Here is a 16,534-nt window from a genome sequence, read left to right as displayed (position 1 = left end):
AATTAGAAACACATTCGTAAGAGCATCATTGAAAATAGAAACCAATATTTTGTGCAAATGAGTTGTGTCAATAGACTCAATCAAAACATTGTTACTGATGGCAAAAAAAACTCAGCGGCAGTATGGAGCAGTAGTTAGGACTCTGGACTCATAACGCGAAGGTTATGGGTTCAAATCCCGAGTGCAACAATACTGCTGAACTGAGCACCCAAATTTCACCATTAAAACTCCCTTTTCCTCCCATTTATCGTGTCATTCTGGATAAAAGCATCGGCCAAATAAATCACAGGTTTGCAAAATTTAAATTAAAACGTCTACTGATTGACCAAGCTGTACAACTACAACTCCCTCTCAGGTACTGCAGGGATGGATCTGAGAGACCGTTCCTCAGAAGATGGGTTCAAGTGCCTTCTTCCATCTGTCACCTATACATGTGCCCCTTTCTACAACCTCTCCTCACCCCAGAATGTCACTGTGAGGCCGTGGACAAAAGAAGTTCATGTTGCCAAATACCTAGTAGCAGCTGACCCCTGACACCTTTCCCATGTTGCTGTGCGTCAGCATATTATGACATCCACAACTGAACGAACCAATACTAAGTAGCTATATTCGTGTCACTGGTTCAAGCCTTAAATCTCCCGGACAGCTGTAATTAGTTCCAGAGGAGAGCAGCTGTCTCCGGGGCAACAGCTGGAAATTTTAGAGGGAAAAACAGGAATTCCTTTTTGTCCAAATTAACAGCCTGTCTGGGAAGCTATATGATATAAGAGCACAACACACAGGCTGGAAAGAGGGTGGGATATTTGTCTCATTACTTCTTGATCAAAAACTATTATATATCTAACCCTGCATGGAAAACCCAGACTTTGTTAAATGGCACCGTTCTACTGCAAGTCAGTGGAATGACCAGTGGAATTATTTCAAAATTTGACTTTGCTTTAAATCTGCCTGTGTTCGGTTTCTCATTAAATCTCCGTATTTTGTGGTGTGAACTGGCCCAGATAACTGTGGCAGTAAGCTTTATTTATTCTTTGCAATATTGTACTTTGTAGAGCTCATAAACTCTCCAGCTCTGCTGTCATTTACTGAACTTTAGAAAGATTTAGTTCCCTTCCTCTGCCACCCAAAGCCATCAGTTCAGGAATGGGTCTAGTTGTCAATCTCTAGACCTTCTCTAAGTTATTTCCTTTTTATGATGTTATAAAAAGAACTGTAAGTAATATCCCAAAGGCCATCTTAGTGAAGCACTGAGCCTCTCTTAGTTACAAGCCTAAGCCCCTATTTTGTCTTGAATTGCTTCTCCCCAGTGCATATACATACCGACAATTATGAAAGCAGCAAATCTGGCTGTCATTGCACCCAAAAATGTAAGTTCCCTGCCACAATAATTCAGCCATCACCATAAATTTCAAGCATGTGAGCACTATTAAGGCTTTTCAGTGGTTATCATATCTACAGGAAGCCTGGGCAGTTTTAGAATCTGTGTGCTACAACCATTGTGGCTCATCATGTGTTCCTGTAGAGTTCATCAAGTGCATGACCCAGTGCGAATGACAGATTGCACATGACAAATCAGATTCAGAGCCTGCAGCAGAAAATGGATTACCAACTAAGCGAGTGAGTTCCGAGGCCTGCTGGTGTTCTGGGATTACAACGCCTCATTCAGCTGTTTTTTAAAGGAAGCCAGGTCTTCAGCAGCACAGCTGGTTCCATGCTCCCACAACCCGTAGGGTAAAGAGGTGCATCTTGTTCTTGTGTTTTAATGTACATGGCTAAGTAGCTTGTTCTATCCTCTCACAAACCCTCTCATACAGCCAATGCAATGTGGGGTAGAAATGAATTATGAGTCATGCACAGTTAAAATGAACATACTATCATTCGTAATGGCGGCTGAAATACCAGGGCGGAGTTCTACACAAAAACATGAAGACGTGAATGAAAAGACGCCCGAGAAAAACACTGTCATTACAGCGGTCTTCGCTTTAAGCCTTCTGGTTCCATGATCTGGCAACACTGCAGCCTTTTCGTCATCAGCTCTTAGTGCAAATGTCGCCCAAACAATCGAAAACCAGTTGGATGGAAGCCTTAGTCACAGAGGATCAATACGTACAATCCTTCCCTGAATAATTCATTACACCAGAGAAAAGGTGCACATTGATCTCACATTTATTTTTTCTTCTTTGTTCCTTTCACTGCTTATATTAATATTTCTTTAAGTATTCCATTAATATTAATATTAAAATACAGAAGACTGTATATAGGTGCATGTTTTGGGGCGATGGACTGGAGAAATTTAATTAAGAAAATAGCCATTCATTTTCTCTATTTTCTACACTGCTATTACACCGAGCTGTTCCTCGTTCCAGTGCTGAGCACCGAGACACAGCCTTTTTAGTTCTACATGAGGATTCTACCAAAGCTTACCTTGGGGGTTTTCTGCCCTCAAATGGATTGTGTGCAAGCAGCGATAAAGCTATGGAGTCATTCGCCAGCAGTCTTCCCGCCAGATGGATCACCCATTCATTCTGCTCGTATGTCTGCAAGGGGAAAGGTGTTGAGATGGTCAGACTCCTGGCTTCGCCTGATGTGACCTCCCCCCTGCAGGACTTCTGTTGGTCAACCTTTTACTCGTATTCCGAAACGGATGAAAAGTGATCGTCTGTATTATACACTTGAAAATTTACAGGAATGGTGCAGTAGTTCCATAACATGAATAATAGATTAACTTATGCCTTTGTTCTGCACAAGTTTAGCTTATGGATGCTTATTTCAATAAAACATACAACAAGCTATAAATACTGTAATATACAGCATTACACTTATGAACAAGACCAAAGATTAGCTCTTACTAGGTTACTGACACTTTGTTAGCACACGTTACAGGTTAAAAACAGCTTATAAAAGACTTTGAGTCCTTACATTGAACAACCTGTAATTTGCACAATTATTGTTGCATCAACTTCAATGAAAATGTACCTTTAATACTGTAACTGTTGCTATAGTTTCTTCTAAAATGTCATAAAATGTTCAATGAGGTTATTATACAGGTATAAACCTGAATACTATTCAATTTTCAAGCGTAATACTAATGGTCTATCATATCTGCAGCCAGTTTCAGGCTACAAGGTGGCAGAATTCACAGCAATTACTGAAGCTCTGTCACCACTGTCAGGTGCTGCTTTGTTTAGGACCTGTGCTTACTTTACTATTTTCTGCATTTCAGTGCCTAAGAGAGTGTCATATTATCTCAGTGATCATTGTAAGCTAATATGTAAGCTTGTGAGGTGCTCCTATAGAAATAAAACTTTATTTTAACAAGAATCTCTGCACGGATGTTCATCTGGCATCCCAGAAACCCATATTTCCAGTTTGACGATATGAAACACAGCACCTTCCTCACGCCTTTATGTTGTAAGCCGAGCATTACCTTTATGAAACCTGGCCAGAGAAGGTACTCAAGAACAGAAATCTGTGATCATCACGGACAGGAAGATATGTGTCATCCACAGTTTGTTTTTATTCCACTCTATCAAGCATATTCAATTTCATGGTCACTTGACGCTTCAGGCATTGGGCATAGGTGCTTGTAACATCACTGTATGATCCAATGAATCATACCTTGACCACTCAGTAACACAAAAGCACCTCCAAAATCAAGTGTTTGCATCTCACTTGAAACTCTAGACCTGCAACTGGCCCCACAGTATATTGTGGCCAAGTTGCTTTGACTAGCTTACAGTGATACTTTATAAATCTTCCTGTATCGTACCCAAACAGGATATATTTTTAGCTTACATTTCTGAATAAAACAGCAGGGGGCAGACCACAACTGCAAAAAGCGTGTAACTGCTTCTTAATTATGCCTTGGAGAGTAATACTCAGGTTTAATTTGAAGTGTTTATAATAATAATTTGCTCATTGGGCTCTTAGAGGAAATTACTTTTGTAAAGGTATTTCTGCTAGTGTTAGCAGCTGAATCATAGTAAAGAATGAGACAATGGAAAACTAGTAATTATGCCGTGACAAGCCCCTTTAAATCTCATTTTTCTTTCCATACTCTGACTTGTGTAATCAAAGCATAAATCAATTTAATTCGTTAGGAGTTTATTTGCCTAACTGCAACATTTTAAATTGGGCTTCATAATGATGATGTTTTGCAATGTGGACAATGAACAGGGACCTAGAACCAGGAGCCTGGAGTATGCACTCTTGTTATCTTAAGTAAGAATTATCATATTACATCGTTGCAATTTTTACTGTGTGAGCTTCCACGCTTTTTAATATTTAAAAAAAAAACAGATGTAGTCTTCATAAGGAAAATATGCCTTTTAATTGTAATTTCTTTCCAACTGTAATTCTGTTAATTATTACATTATTTTTTTACAATAAAATTGAATCGATTAAGTTTTATTTTATAAGCACTGACTAAAATTTAAAATTTTAATGTAGTCCAAACATAAGAGCAGAATTGAATCTCTCTTCACAGCAGATATACAAGAACCTCCTGGAATCTTATGAAACCTGGAGACCACTTTGTCATGACAGCCTTGAATTTCTCTGGGCCAGGAAAATCCAGTGGCGCTGATGGACATCACTAGTCTGAGCATTCATGGCTTGTTTAATAATACTGAATTTAACAAAATGTGTTATACCTCATTTGTTATTCAACAAAATGGGATATGACTGGAAGAAAACGAATACTTTTGCAAGGCACGGTATCTATGGGAAGAGATATTTTGGAGAAACAGGGGCCAAATTCAAGACCCTCCGTATACTATATAAGAACAGAAGACAAGTTCCAAGCAAGTTAGTAGCTCATAGATTCCAGGATCCCATTCAGCTTTTTCTTGAAAATTGACAGGCTTCAAGAACTAGGTACCTTGTTTCCACAACCCTTTGGATTAAGAGCGGTCCTCAGTTTAGGAGGCTGTCATCAGCTATATTAGGCCACTTGCCTGAAAGGCAGCAAACCACATCAGCCAATCCAGCCGATAGTGGTATGGTGAGATTAGACACGGACGCCTCCTCAGATCGCCTGGCTTGCATTTGAACTCGTACTCTTCCCAGATAGCTGTGGGCTCGGCGTGGTCAGGACTATGTGTGCCTTGGAAGACGACTTCTGTCCTTTCTTTCGTAATGCTGGCAAGAGAGAGAGAAGCAATGCAAGGCACATCACGCTTTGTAACTTTTTCAAAACCTACCAGGGACTCATCTAGATGAAATTAAGATGTAAGACGGATGTGTTTCTGACACACTCTGTCTGAAATACAAGTGCAACACTATCAGGTCAATCTATGACCTGAACAGACTTCCATATTATTTCATATCGATTACATTGATGAACAATTGCAATACAACATCCTTCTCTCAATTATCACAGCTCTGGAATCGAACCCAGGGCCCTAGCGTGGCAATCAACCTTCACAATATATCACTGTGTCAGTACAGAATGTCTTGAGAGTAAGTAGTACCTTCCAAACGCGCCGTATGTATTTACTATTCTTAATGGGTTGAAGGAGGTGTTCATAATTTGTCTGGAGCTTAACAGGTTTAGCACCACTGGTAAACTGAGGTAGGCTATCAGGAGGCCCAGAGAGATATTCACCACTCGTCGGACTAGGGTGCCTTGGGAAAACACAAAGAAAAAGTCAGTCAGCAAGACTATGGAACCAGTCATTTAGCAGATGGACGACGGTCTATATGACAACTGGGGGTCTCATTGTTGACTGAGCATTCTTCTAATGTTGCCAAAATCCTGGAAACTTCCAAGTTTTCCTTCTTTTCCAGATGAGGTTCACCAAACACACACTTCATGCATATGCTTTTAATCAGCGCTTAAGACTAGATAAGGCAATGTCTCCTGGGCAAAACAAAACATTTTGGTGAAAACACCTTAAAATAGGATTGTAACAACAGTGGGAAAGAGTGGAAAATTTTTTTATTTAAAAAGACAAAAAAATTCACATCTATTAAGAAATAGCTATTGCTCATTTCTTGGTAGACATCTATGGGCTATTTGAGGCAATAGATCAGCAACTTTCAAGAGTGGGTCTACAGCCCATTTCAGCACTTTTATTATTATTTATTATACTCAATTTGCTGACATATTCATTTCCATATTATGGATGATACAATCACCAAAGTAAAAGGTGATGCATATTCAATACATATACAAAATAGAAGGATTCTGTTCCTCTTTTTCACAAAGAGAAACTATTTCTGTTAGCGCAAAGCCATCTGCAGTTCCAGACTACACAATCAAACTAAGACTCATGTATATAAATATATATTTTGTGTGAAAAAAAAAATCCTCTTTGTCTTTAATTGCCGGTAAGACCCAATGTTTGAGTACCGTAAAAAACAGTCCTGCACAATTTTCATGCCCAGTTAATATAAAGATCCTTCACATAAAACTGAAAGTGTTAGTTGGTCCTCAGAGACCAATTACTGAATGCAAAATAAAACTGGGCTCCTGTTTTACTACATTTTTCAATGCTAAGCACCCATTTAATTTTTAGGGGCTTTGGCCCTGAATGCATTAATAACAAGTGATTAATTTGCACCAGCCTAAAAGCCCTCACTCTGTAACAATGGAAGCTCCTTTGCTCCTTGGCTGCCAAAACTAGGACTGGGTGAAGTCTTCCAGATGTGTGTCTGCTGGCTTAATTATGGGGGAAAATATTGATTTCTTGAGCTCTAATTATCCCTCTTGGCTCTTTTTGTAACAAGGTGTAATGAAGAGATGTGGCCAGCATTGCGAGAGAATATTATGAGAACTCTGGATACAGCTACTACTAGACAGTTAGCCCCTCATAAGTTCTTTGCAATCGTTTTCAATGGTTTCAATTGCAGTTCGGGTCCTAGAGACCCTCAGTTTTCACAGATCACTCTGATCTGGAATACGTGTTAACTTGTACGAGTAAAGAAATTATTAATCCTATCCTGTCATGCAGAATGAGGCTAAAGAAAACAATAAAAACTATGCCTGACTGAAGGTCCCCAGGCTAAAGGCGTGTTCTAGATTGATGTTCTACATTTGTAAAGCAAAACAACAGTACAAGACTTTACTGCCTACAAGTAATAATTGTGTAACAAGTAATAATTACCCTCCAGAGGAACACTCAAAGAGTATCCATCTACATCCAAGTTATTTTTTAAACACTCATAAAACCTACAAAGGGATAGGACGGCACCTAGTAAATGAACTAATGTAAGTGAAAGGTTTTTAATAACTCCCACACACCTTCATAAGAGTTCGAAGAATCAGTTCTGGAAGCTTGATTCACTCCTTTCAAATCCTTTTGTGTAGTGAGTCAGGACTGCTCAGGGGTCTCATGTCAGACGGAGGACAGACACCCTCCACTAAAATTAAAATTACCCCCCCGTCCAAATGTGCAGGCTATGCAACATGGACTGTTGGCATAGGAGAGGTCAAGAATCACTAAGCTCAATCTTCACCTGAGCTATGCTTAGCCTGCTCAGATCACTGGGCCTACAGCTGCCTACTGGCAAAACTCAATTTTCAGGCACCCAGGACCATTTTGCACGTTACCTTCAATTAAGTTACAAATTGGGAGCTTCCCCAATCCGATAAAATCCAGAACAGCACTTTGCACAGCAAGGATTTCAGCTGTAATACCTAAAGTCGGGACTGGCTTCTGCCCAGATGCATCTTGTGCCTGAATCGTGGTCACCAGCTCCTTAGCTCTGCCTCCTCTGGAACTGAAGAAGAAGCCCAAGCTTGCGTCATCAAAACAGGCGATGCTGGGGACAATGGTCAGCCAGTTCAGGAAGCTAAGGTTCCCACTCAGGATAAGCGCCACCTTGAGGAAGACAGTGAATACACAGGTCACAAGAGACCATAAGACGACTAAAAAAGTGCAGAACTCCTGTAGTGTTTTAAATGACATGTGTGCACAGTGATAGGACTGAACTAGCAAAAGTTATCTACAAAACATGCATTCTAGCAAAACAAAAGCAATTTTAATTTCCAATTGTAAACAGGATAATGCTTTGAAAGGGAAAAAATGAAAATGTACAGGCAGGATAGATGACTGAAACACAACTTAACAGCTTACATGAACTGTACAATGTGTACTTAGAACCACAAGATGGTAGTATAACTACAGAGCACCAGATCGTAACCACCTTAATAAATGCCAGATTGATATCATATTCCAAATGTCACACTGGGAAAAGGCTTGGTGTCATAATCTGTGCTGTTTATTTTCACCATTATTTTCCTAAAGTCCAGGTAGACTGGATTGAATTACTTAAACCTTCACATTAAGAAAAATATATTAACAGAGCTATTTATACTAAGGTCTCTTTTTAAATATTAATTTCAACGAGGCGGGCTCTCTTAATGCACAGCTTGGCAAAATTAATCTGTGCCTGTCTGAAAAGCATTCAGAACCACGTGACTGCCTGAGAATGACTGAGTACAATCAAATTCAATGAGCAGTGTCCTCTACCCATGGTAACATTAATATAATTAAATTTGAATCCTGCTCATTAATCCAGTGCAGGTTATGCAACTAACATTTCTAGGCGCTAAAATGAATTAAGAATTGCAGCTATTTTATCACAGATGGCATACTCCACTAAGCTCCATGCCTTAGACTGCTGTTATCACCCCTGCAATAGCCTATGCTTCTACATACGAACCTCCTAAGCTCTCAGAATGGTTTGATATCCAGGGATGGCATCTTTGAAGACGTACGGCACAATAAGCAGCTTCATTGGAAACCACAGGTGCAGAGAAGCATTTTCATACTGTACGAAGGATGTACCCTTTCCATACTTCCTCAAGGCAACAGAAAATACTCTTGATTAAGCAAAACCTGCCATATTTATATATACAGTATGCACATACAGTATATAGTATATTCATGTGCAAATTAATAAAACCGTAACAAATTAAAAATAAACTAAGAATAGCATCTCTTGATTCGCGACTATGTTTATTTACCCAGTGCAGTACAACATATATCTGTGATAGCGTAGCTGCTGTTCTGAATGGATTCGCAATCTACATCTGTATTTGTGTGTAGACACAGACACAAACAGGCCACAGTGAAGCGCATCAATAGAAATGTGTTTATTTGAAGAAAACTGGAGGGCAATAGATTCCAGGAGCCTCAGCTGTGACTTGGTTTGAGGGTGACAGCTTTGCATTTGAAGCGCGATCAGAATGCCAGGCTTTACTCCAATTTATAACCCCAAATTGATCCAATTAATTTACTGTAAATACTGCCCGAACCAGACTTTTGGTATTTCATATTTTTTTAAATCATCAGCTTACAAAGATTTTAAAAGATCATCTTGAGTCAATGCAGTTAGCTATGCAAATATTTTTCTGTGGGCTTGGATTGCAGCATTTGAGTTTTTCAGTGTAACGGCGAAGAAAGAATGAAATAAACCACTTAAGTGTGTGAAGAGTTGGATGTAGTACAAGCAAGAGGAGCCAGCAGCGTTTCAGGAACCCCGTTAATCACCCCTAATTCCGACTGTTGATGACGTTACTTAACGATCACAAGAATTTGACAACATTTCTGTTCTCAGCAAGCTTTAACACAACTTGTGAGTGAATTATTAATGTATTATCAAGTTTTCCCGTCTACTCTGAGCATCTGAGCATAAATTCCCATACAGACAGGCTACTGCTTCTGTGCCATTGCTTTCTCTGGTGATAAAAATCAGTTTTTAACAATCCCAGTCTTACTGGACCCTGGATCTTTATACCAGCTGAACTGTTAATCACCAATTAATTGGTGCCTTCAACTGATCTGCTGTTAGTTAAGACTTTTGTATACTAGTTTCTGCAAGGCAAGCAATACTTGGTTTGACGTATTGTTCTAACAACTTCAGCATTCAATTGTTAATTAAGAGTTTGCTCCGATTTCTGACTAAAAGGCTCCTTAACAGATGACTGATTTCCGATGAACAGACACAAGGCAGGATGATAACGTATCAAATTCTCCCACAGTAAGAACTTTTAACTTGAAAATATGCCTGGAATAGAAAATGTAAATCAATTGTCCTGCAATTAAGAAGTCAGCTGGGACTTCAATCAACAACCAAAATGGCAGATACAGGGGTCACCCAGGTCCCTAGTCGGGACCAGCTAGGATAAAGGACAAGCGATGTGACTACAGTAAGTTAACTGCATGAAGCGCTTCACACGGACAGAACATACCTGGAAGAGAATCTGCAGAACACCATGAATGATGCACATGCGACGTCCCAGAAAAATGAAGAAGGGGACGATGAGCTCGATGAAGTGATTGACCAAGGTTTCAAAGTGATGGAACCACCAGGGGGATCGGTGCACATAGTAAGAGATGGGACTGGGCACCGGCTGGGTCTGGATTAGCAGGAAAGGAATGAACAAATCCGTGGAAAGATTAGAAACAGAATTACTTTGATTCACCAAGTGCACTTCATGCACAAGGGATTTACTCTGGTGTACTTGGTGCTGCACAAACCTTCCACGTGGACCATATGCAAACAAGACAGTAGACATCATTCAGACGTGCACGTTTCACTAGGATGTCTGGCGAAGCATAAAGACAGCCATAAGAAAGAAGCTGTTCAAATACCAGGTGGTCCTGGTTTTAATAGACCAGTAGCATCTTCCTGAGGGAAGTTTATGAAACAGGTGGTAACCTGGGAGGGAGGGGTCATCAGCAATCTTTCCTGCCTGCTTCTTTGTTCTGGAATTGTACACATCATCAACGGAGGGCAGATGACAGCCAATGACCCTCTCAGCAGGGCAAACAACATACTGCAGTTTACACCATATGCTGGCAGTTTTTGGGAAGCCTGTAGATAACCCCCAAAATAAACACAAAGGAGGATACACTAACAGCTGTTGAAACAGTATTCTGTAAAAAAGAGTTCTTTATACCTAATCAGATAAAATGCTTAATACATCCAATTGTAACTGAAAAACACCGCTCTCACTTGACATACACATATTTTCAGGTCAAAGATTCTTAATGACCATTATTGCGCTGTCAGCTTCTACCAATATGGTGATCTGTGTGCAACAACATTGTCACCTCTGGAGCATAATTTTAACATTAGCAATAACCCTTAATCAGAAACAAAAATTAAGACTTTTCAGGAACACAAAACCGTAGTTAAAATAAAAGTAATCCAACGTCAACAGTACAGACTGAACTATTTTCACCTGAATCCAAAATGAATCTTTCCTACTGGCAGAGCCTCAGAGCCTCACTGGACAAACAAAGCCAACACAAGCATCTCTTATTTCTGACCTGGTGTTTTTTTACACCAGGCCATTGATTATTAGAGAACCAGGGGTGCTTATTTTATTAAGGCAGGGCTCCACATGTTGTTATAATTCCCCACACTTATTTGTTGATATGAAGTTCTAGTGAACATTTCGGCTGTTTTTCCATTTATAACTGCATCAGTTTCTTTCAATGACAATATAGAAATAAAGAGAACATCCTGGTAAGAGCTATTCACATAATAGGCATTCTTTAACCAGATAAGACAGGTTTTAGCCATAGAAAAGTTAACCTTTGGTATAGGGGATAAACACTTCCCATTTCGGACAATTGTCTCTCTTTTGTTATTGACAATCATGGCACTCCTCTGTATAAAGGCAATGACATCCCCTTTAACTCTAAAACTGCTCTCTTACATGCATTTAAATACAAGTGCTCCCTGCTAAATTTGTAAAAATAATTGTTCTGTATAAACGCTCAGGATGAGTGGGCTATTTTATAATTTTAAGTCTTTGTCACACAAAATCATTTTTAGCCTTTACTTTGACATATGAACTAACAATTTGCATTAGCATAATTTTAAAATGGCCTATTGTCTTGGCAAAGTGTTCTGCATGAAACAAAGGGCACAAATTCAGACTAACCTGGCCTAATAAAGAATAAAATGATGAATAAATCATATCACTCAAAATCTTCATCACAAATGCTTTTAATCCATAGGCAAATGACAGCTTTTAAAACTGGAAAATATTACACTCAATAGTTTTAACAAATGTGGTGCAATATTGTAAAATAATCTGAAATCCACAGCTTGAGATGCCCTATGTATATGTTGCAACAGACGCACATAAATTTGTTTCCAGCAATTTCTACACATCTATTTTTATCTTCCTAGATTCATGATTAAAAACGTTCACATGCTTCAGATTAGTTACCGACTGCAGTACCTGTTCATCCTCCATTCAACCTTGGAAAGAAAAGAAACAAATAAGATAGAAGCTGCTTTAAGAATCTTCTCTCTGTACATTTAAAAAAACTCAGAAAGACATCTAAACTGTACATGACTCAACATCACTTTGCATTACTTGTAACGAAACAACTAACGCAAAAGAAACAAGATTGTCCCTAAATCCATGGCAAGCAATGATATTGTGGTTGCCAACATCCACAATGTTTTCTTATGTCTCACAAGACGGCCTGGAATTAATAAAGCTGTTTCTTTATTTGGGATGAACTACGGCGCCTGAGGACAGTAAACCGCATCCTTCCTTCCTGTAACACTGGGACAGGAAGAAAAGTACCAAAAGGTCAAACAACCACAGCCGAACGCGTTTCCGCCTGGGACAGGTCACAGGCTAAGTACTTCCGAGGTCAGCAAGGTGCAATCTGTCTCAAATGTTTCCCTCCAGGAATGTGGAGAAATGCAAGCGTCGCTCGATACAGGATCAGGTTACTGTTGAGGATCCCAAGCAGACCGACCTGAACCACTCCGCCTGTATTAAAATACTCATCACAGCAATCCTAGACTGTTATAGTCCCTTTTCTTGGCCCCTAAGAGTTTAATCAGAAAATGTATCACAACCTTTTACTCCATTCTCACTTGAACAAAGTCTCCTTTGTGCCACTTTAACACTGTTGAGATGCAATGACTCTTCAACTGATGCATTGCTGTTCGTAGGCCATAAAAGTACTGTGAATGTGTATTGAAGGGTGCATGGCCAATATTACAGGTGCACAGGGTGTAGTTGTTAGAGTGAATTGGGCTGTATACATCAGCATCCACTGCACATCCCTGACATAATGAGCAATCAAAATCACAGGCCATAATCCTGTACAGTAATCCCTGCGTTTCTGATCTTCAAGCTATATGGTTGCCCATGGTCACACAACATTATTGAAATAATGATCACTATGCCTTAGTATCCACGTTCTTAATCGATTATCCAGTATTCTTTTTCCTGACTCTTTGCAACCACTTCCAATTGACGTAATCATGAAAGAATCTCACAAAGAAAAGGAGAGCATAGCAGTTAGCAGTCCATAATGTGTCCACCATCACGTTTCTCATGTTTCAGTGTCTTTCACTGCTGAGTGGAGGAGCAGTTAAGAGGAATGGACTCATACTAAGAAAGGCTGTGGGTTTAAATCCTGCATGGGGTGATACTATTTTACTCTAATGCGTCGCTTTCATTTCACTGAAACTATCAATGTAAAATGCCCAGCTCTAAAGACAGGTACAAATCTAAGCCGCTTTGCTCAAAAGTGCCAGATCAGACAATTAATAACATCTCTACTCTCTCAGGACATAAAGGCAGAGTGATTGTTTCTGCAGAGGCTTTGATCTGGCTTGTGGAGGGTGTTTTGCTTTTCACTGGTGAACATCCCATAATAGACCTGGCATGAAGTTTGTGTCTGACTGTAATGAGTCTAGACATCAGCCAGTTTTTGACCTTACACTGCCATATTTCTTTACTCTCTGGACAACGCAATGATCTGTTGCACTGCTCATAGCTCCAGGGAATCCTCCTCCTCCTTTTCTGCTAGCAGCAGTCCCCACTGCAATGTCTTTTGCAATTACTCTGCCAGATGATTGGTGCTTCACCAAGGGATCATCAAAGGTTTGTAACATCTGGATGATCAGATTGCTTCTTCTTGGTTTTCCTGTTTCATACTGATTCCAGCAAAACCCAGGGAAGGTTGCCTGTTTAATGTGACAAACTCCAGCGCTCACTCATTCCCTCATAATCTCCCATCAAAACGAATGAGTTGCACATTTTTTAAATAAAAAACGAGAAGAGAACATAAAGAATTATGATATTAATTATATGATACATTCTAAAAGATCTTGTAAAAATCCCAATAGCTCAAGAAAGCATTACCTTAAACAAATTATGGCGACCTGAACATTATGATTGGAAATTTGCCACAACCATGGCTTAAAAGTTGATAGTCTGAGCTATTCAAGAAATACAGGCAGGATTGCTAAGACTTCTAGAAATGAGGCTTTTCTCCAAAATAATAACCATGTACCATTGTTCTTAAAGGAGATGTCAGTAGGTTTTTTTTAATCAGTTACAACTTGTCTCCTGACATTTTCTCATAAAGCTGCCTGTGCAATTACCTTCCCACCAGTGACTTTCATATTTTGACTGCGTAATTACAGTCATGGGGAAAAATACCAAAGTCTGCAATTGCACATGGTTTGAGTAGTGTGGGGTAGTGTCCATGGTTGCAAAACAGGGCTGTCAGCATTAGTTAACTTCGCATAGAACATCCAAATAAAGAGACTGCAATACGGTGCCTTAGGCTCCTCTCCTTTCAGCTCACAAGGCCTCAAAGACAGGCAGTGCCATTTCCTTCTCCTATGATGGCATGACTACAATATTTCACTTCCAAACCTATAGGATCAAGACGGAAGCCCTTTTTCAGTTACGACTCAGACTTACTTTCTAGATCTACAGTACATCTGCATGCAGATGTTATATTTGAATTGGGAAACACCAGATTTTCTTTATTTTATACCCTCTCAGTTTGGATTTGCCTAAAAAGCAGCTGACGAACCCCAGAAACTAAAAAAAAAAACCAAACCAGCTCTGAAACCAGCACAACAAGGGGAAATGAGAGCATGTATACACTTGTTCAATCGGACAAACTATACAATGTTGCCTAAATATCGACTTGCCTGGAGTAACAAAGCATCTGCTACTGATGTCACTATAAGCTCACAAACATTCAACACTTCTCTCCTGTTTTGCTCTTTTGGGCTGGCTTCCGCGCAGGCTATGTTTACAAGTTAGTCGCCGTTTGGAGAATCCCAGTTACAGCTGAAGGCTTAAACCTGATGATGTCCAGACTTTACACAAGAACAGAAGCATTGTTACAAATGAAGGGAGACCATTCAGCTCTACCTGCGCTCAGAGCACGGGTCTTTAATGGCTGAGCCCCTCGTGAGGCCAAAATCTCATGCTTTTCAGAAAAGAATGAAATTGATCTATTTGTGCTAATTAAGAGGTCAGTTTATTAAGAACCTAAGGCTCTAAGGCCCTAGGGTTCAGGTTTGGAAAGCCCCCACTAGTCAATTCAAGTAATAAACTAGTAAGTAATAGTTCAGCACATTATCACTGAGTTCACAGGGCACTGACGATTGTGTGTCATACAGCTGTCAATAAATCAATTGGTCATATAGCAAGCACACACAACTTCTCATATAAAGACATTTTTGCTGACCAAATCTCATGAATATTAGCATTCCTTAAACTTACTGCTGACTGGTGCATTGTTTATCAACTCCTCAACAGACATGAGACTGAAAAATAATATATATATCTACCAGTTTATTTATTCTGTTTTTAGAGGTCTCGTTACAGTATGTCACTAAAACTGTTTAGCCTGTATAAAACACTACAAAGTTCTCAAAGAGAGCCATACCCAATGTGTTGTGTTTTTGACACAATGCCAGGTTAACCATCAAATGCTGGCAATTTACTAGAGACACTGTGCCGCGCCACACTCCCTAGAGAGGTCAAATAAACTTCAGATGTACACTATGTATTTCTGTTGCAGAAAAGCAATTTTTGCCATTTCATTTTTAACTCCTTACTATGTCATCTGTCAAATGCTTCTCTCTTGTTCAAAAGTATAGTTTAAGTGTAGAAAACAGTTAGAAGTCATTGTCCTAAAAGAAATCAATGAACAGAACGTCTATTTACCGTATAAGTGAAAACAGAAAGAGATATTGGGGTTGAAATAGTGCTGAAAGCTACTGTACACCTGCTGTGATATTCCAAAAACCACAGACATCAAAAGTTCTAGTGGTTGTGTTGCAGTGATTGAAGACAAATAGGTAGAAATCTATCAGCCCACCTACATATAATTTCATACTTCAGCCCTAAAACTAATTAAAGGTCTTATATTAAAAGACAATTGCTTGATTCTTAGAGCTCAGGCAGATTTGGTCATTTTTATGCAGTTTACGGTAACAAATACAGGGACTCTACATGACAAATAAAAAAAATACTAATATTAATATCTGCTCAGGGATACAGGGAGTCTGGAACTATACTTTTTTTGCTGCAACTTGTCGTCAATGTGCTCTTCTATATAAAACTCACACACTAAGCTGGACTGAAACAAAATAAAAATATTGACAGGTAAAGCAGAAAGTCTCTCAGTTACTTCATGCCACAAAGTCGTTGCAAAAAATGCTGAGTGTACTTTTTTCCCCCAAATTGAACAGTCTCTCACTGTGCTGTGCTTTTGAATTTAAGGCCACATTG

At 39.4% G+C, this 16,534-nt stretch overlaps 1 protein-coding gene across 5 annotated transcripts in view; it reads right to left on the bottom strand.

Annotated features, from left to right (window-relative positions):
- Window positions 1-16,534, bottom strand: part of lmf1 (lipase maturation factor 1) — a 99,688-nt gene that overhangs the window by 4,029 nt on the left and 79,125 nt on the right. For 4 of the 5 annotated variants that reach the window (XM_069180721.1, XM_069180724.1, XM_069180722.1 and 1 more), the window contains 5 exons: window positions 10,199-10,366; window positions 7,640-7,823; window positions 5,472-5,625; window positions 4,956-5,139; window positions 2,425-2,537 (listed from right to left, as the gene is read on the bottom strand). In XM_069180721.1, coding sequence (XP_069036822.1) covers window positions 2,425-2,537; window positions 4,956-5,139; window positions 5,472-5,625; window positions 7,640-7,823; window positions 10,199-10,366 — 803 coding nt within the window. The remainder of the gene's footprint in view (window positions 1-2,424; window positions 2,538-4,955; window positions 5,140-5,471; window positions 5,626-7,639; window positions 7,824-10,198; window positions 10,367-16,534) is intronic. The other variant, XM_069180725.1, reaches the window with a different exon arrangement.

The sequence above is a fragment of the Lepisosteus oculatus genome, chromosome 19 (assembly GCF_040954835.1).
Source record: "Lepisosteus oculatus isolate fLepOcu1 chromosome 19, fLepOcu1.hap2, whole genome shotgun sequence".
In the NCBI taxonomy this organism is placed as follows: domain Eukaryota; kingdom Metazoa; phylum Chordata; class Actinopteri; order Semionotiformes; family Lepisosteidae; genus Lepisosteus; species Lepisosteus oculatus.
This window is presented reverse-complemented; position numbering and strand designations above follow the sequence as displayed.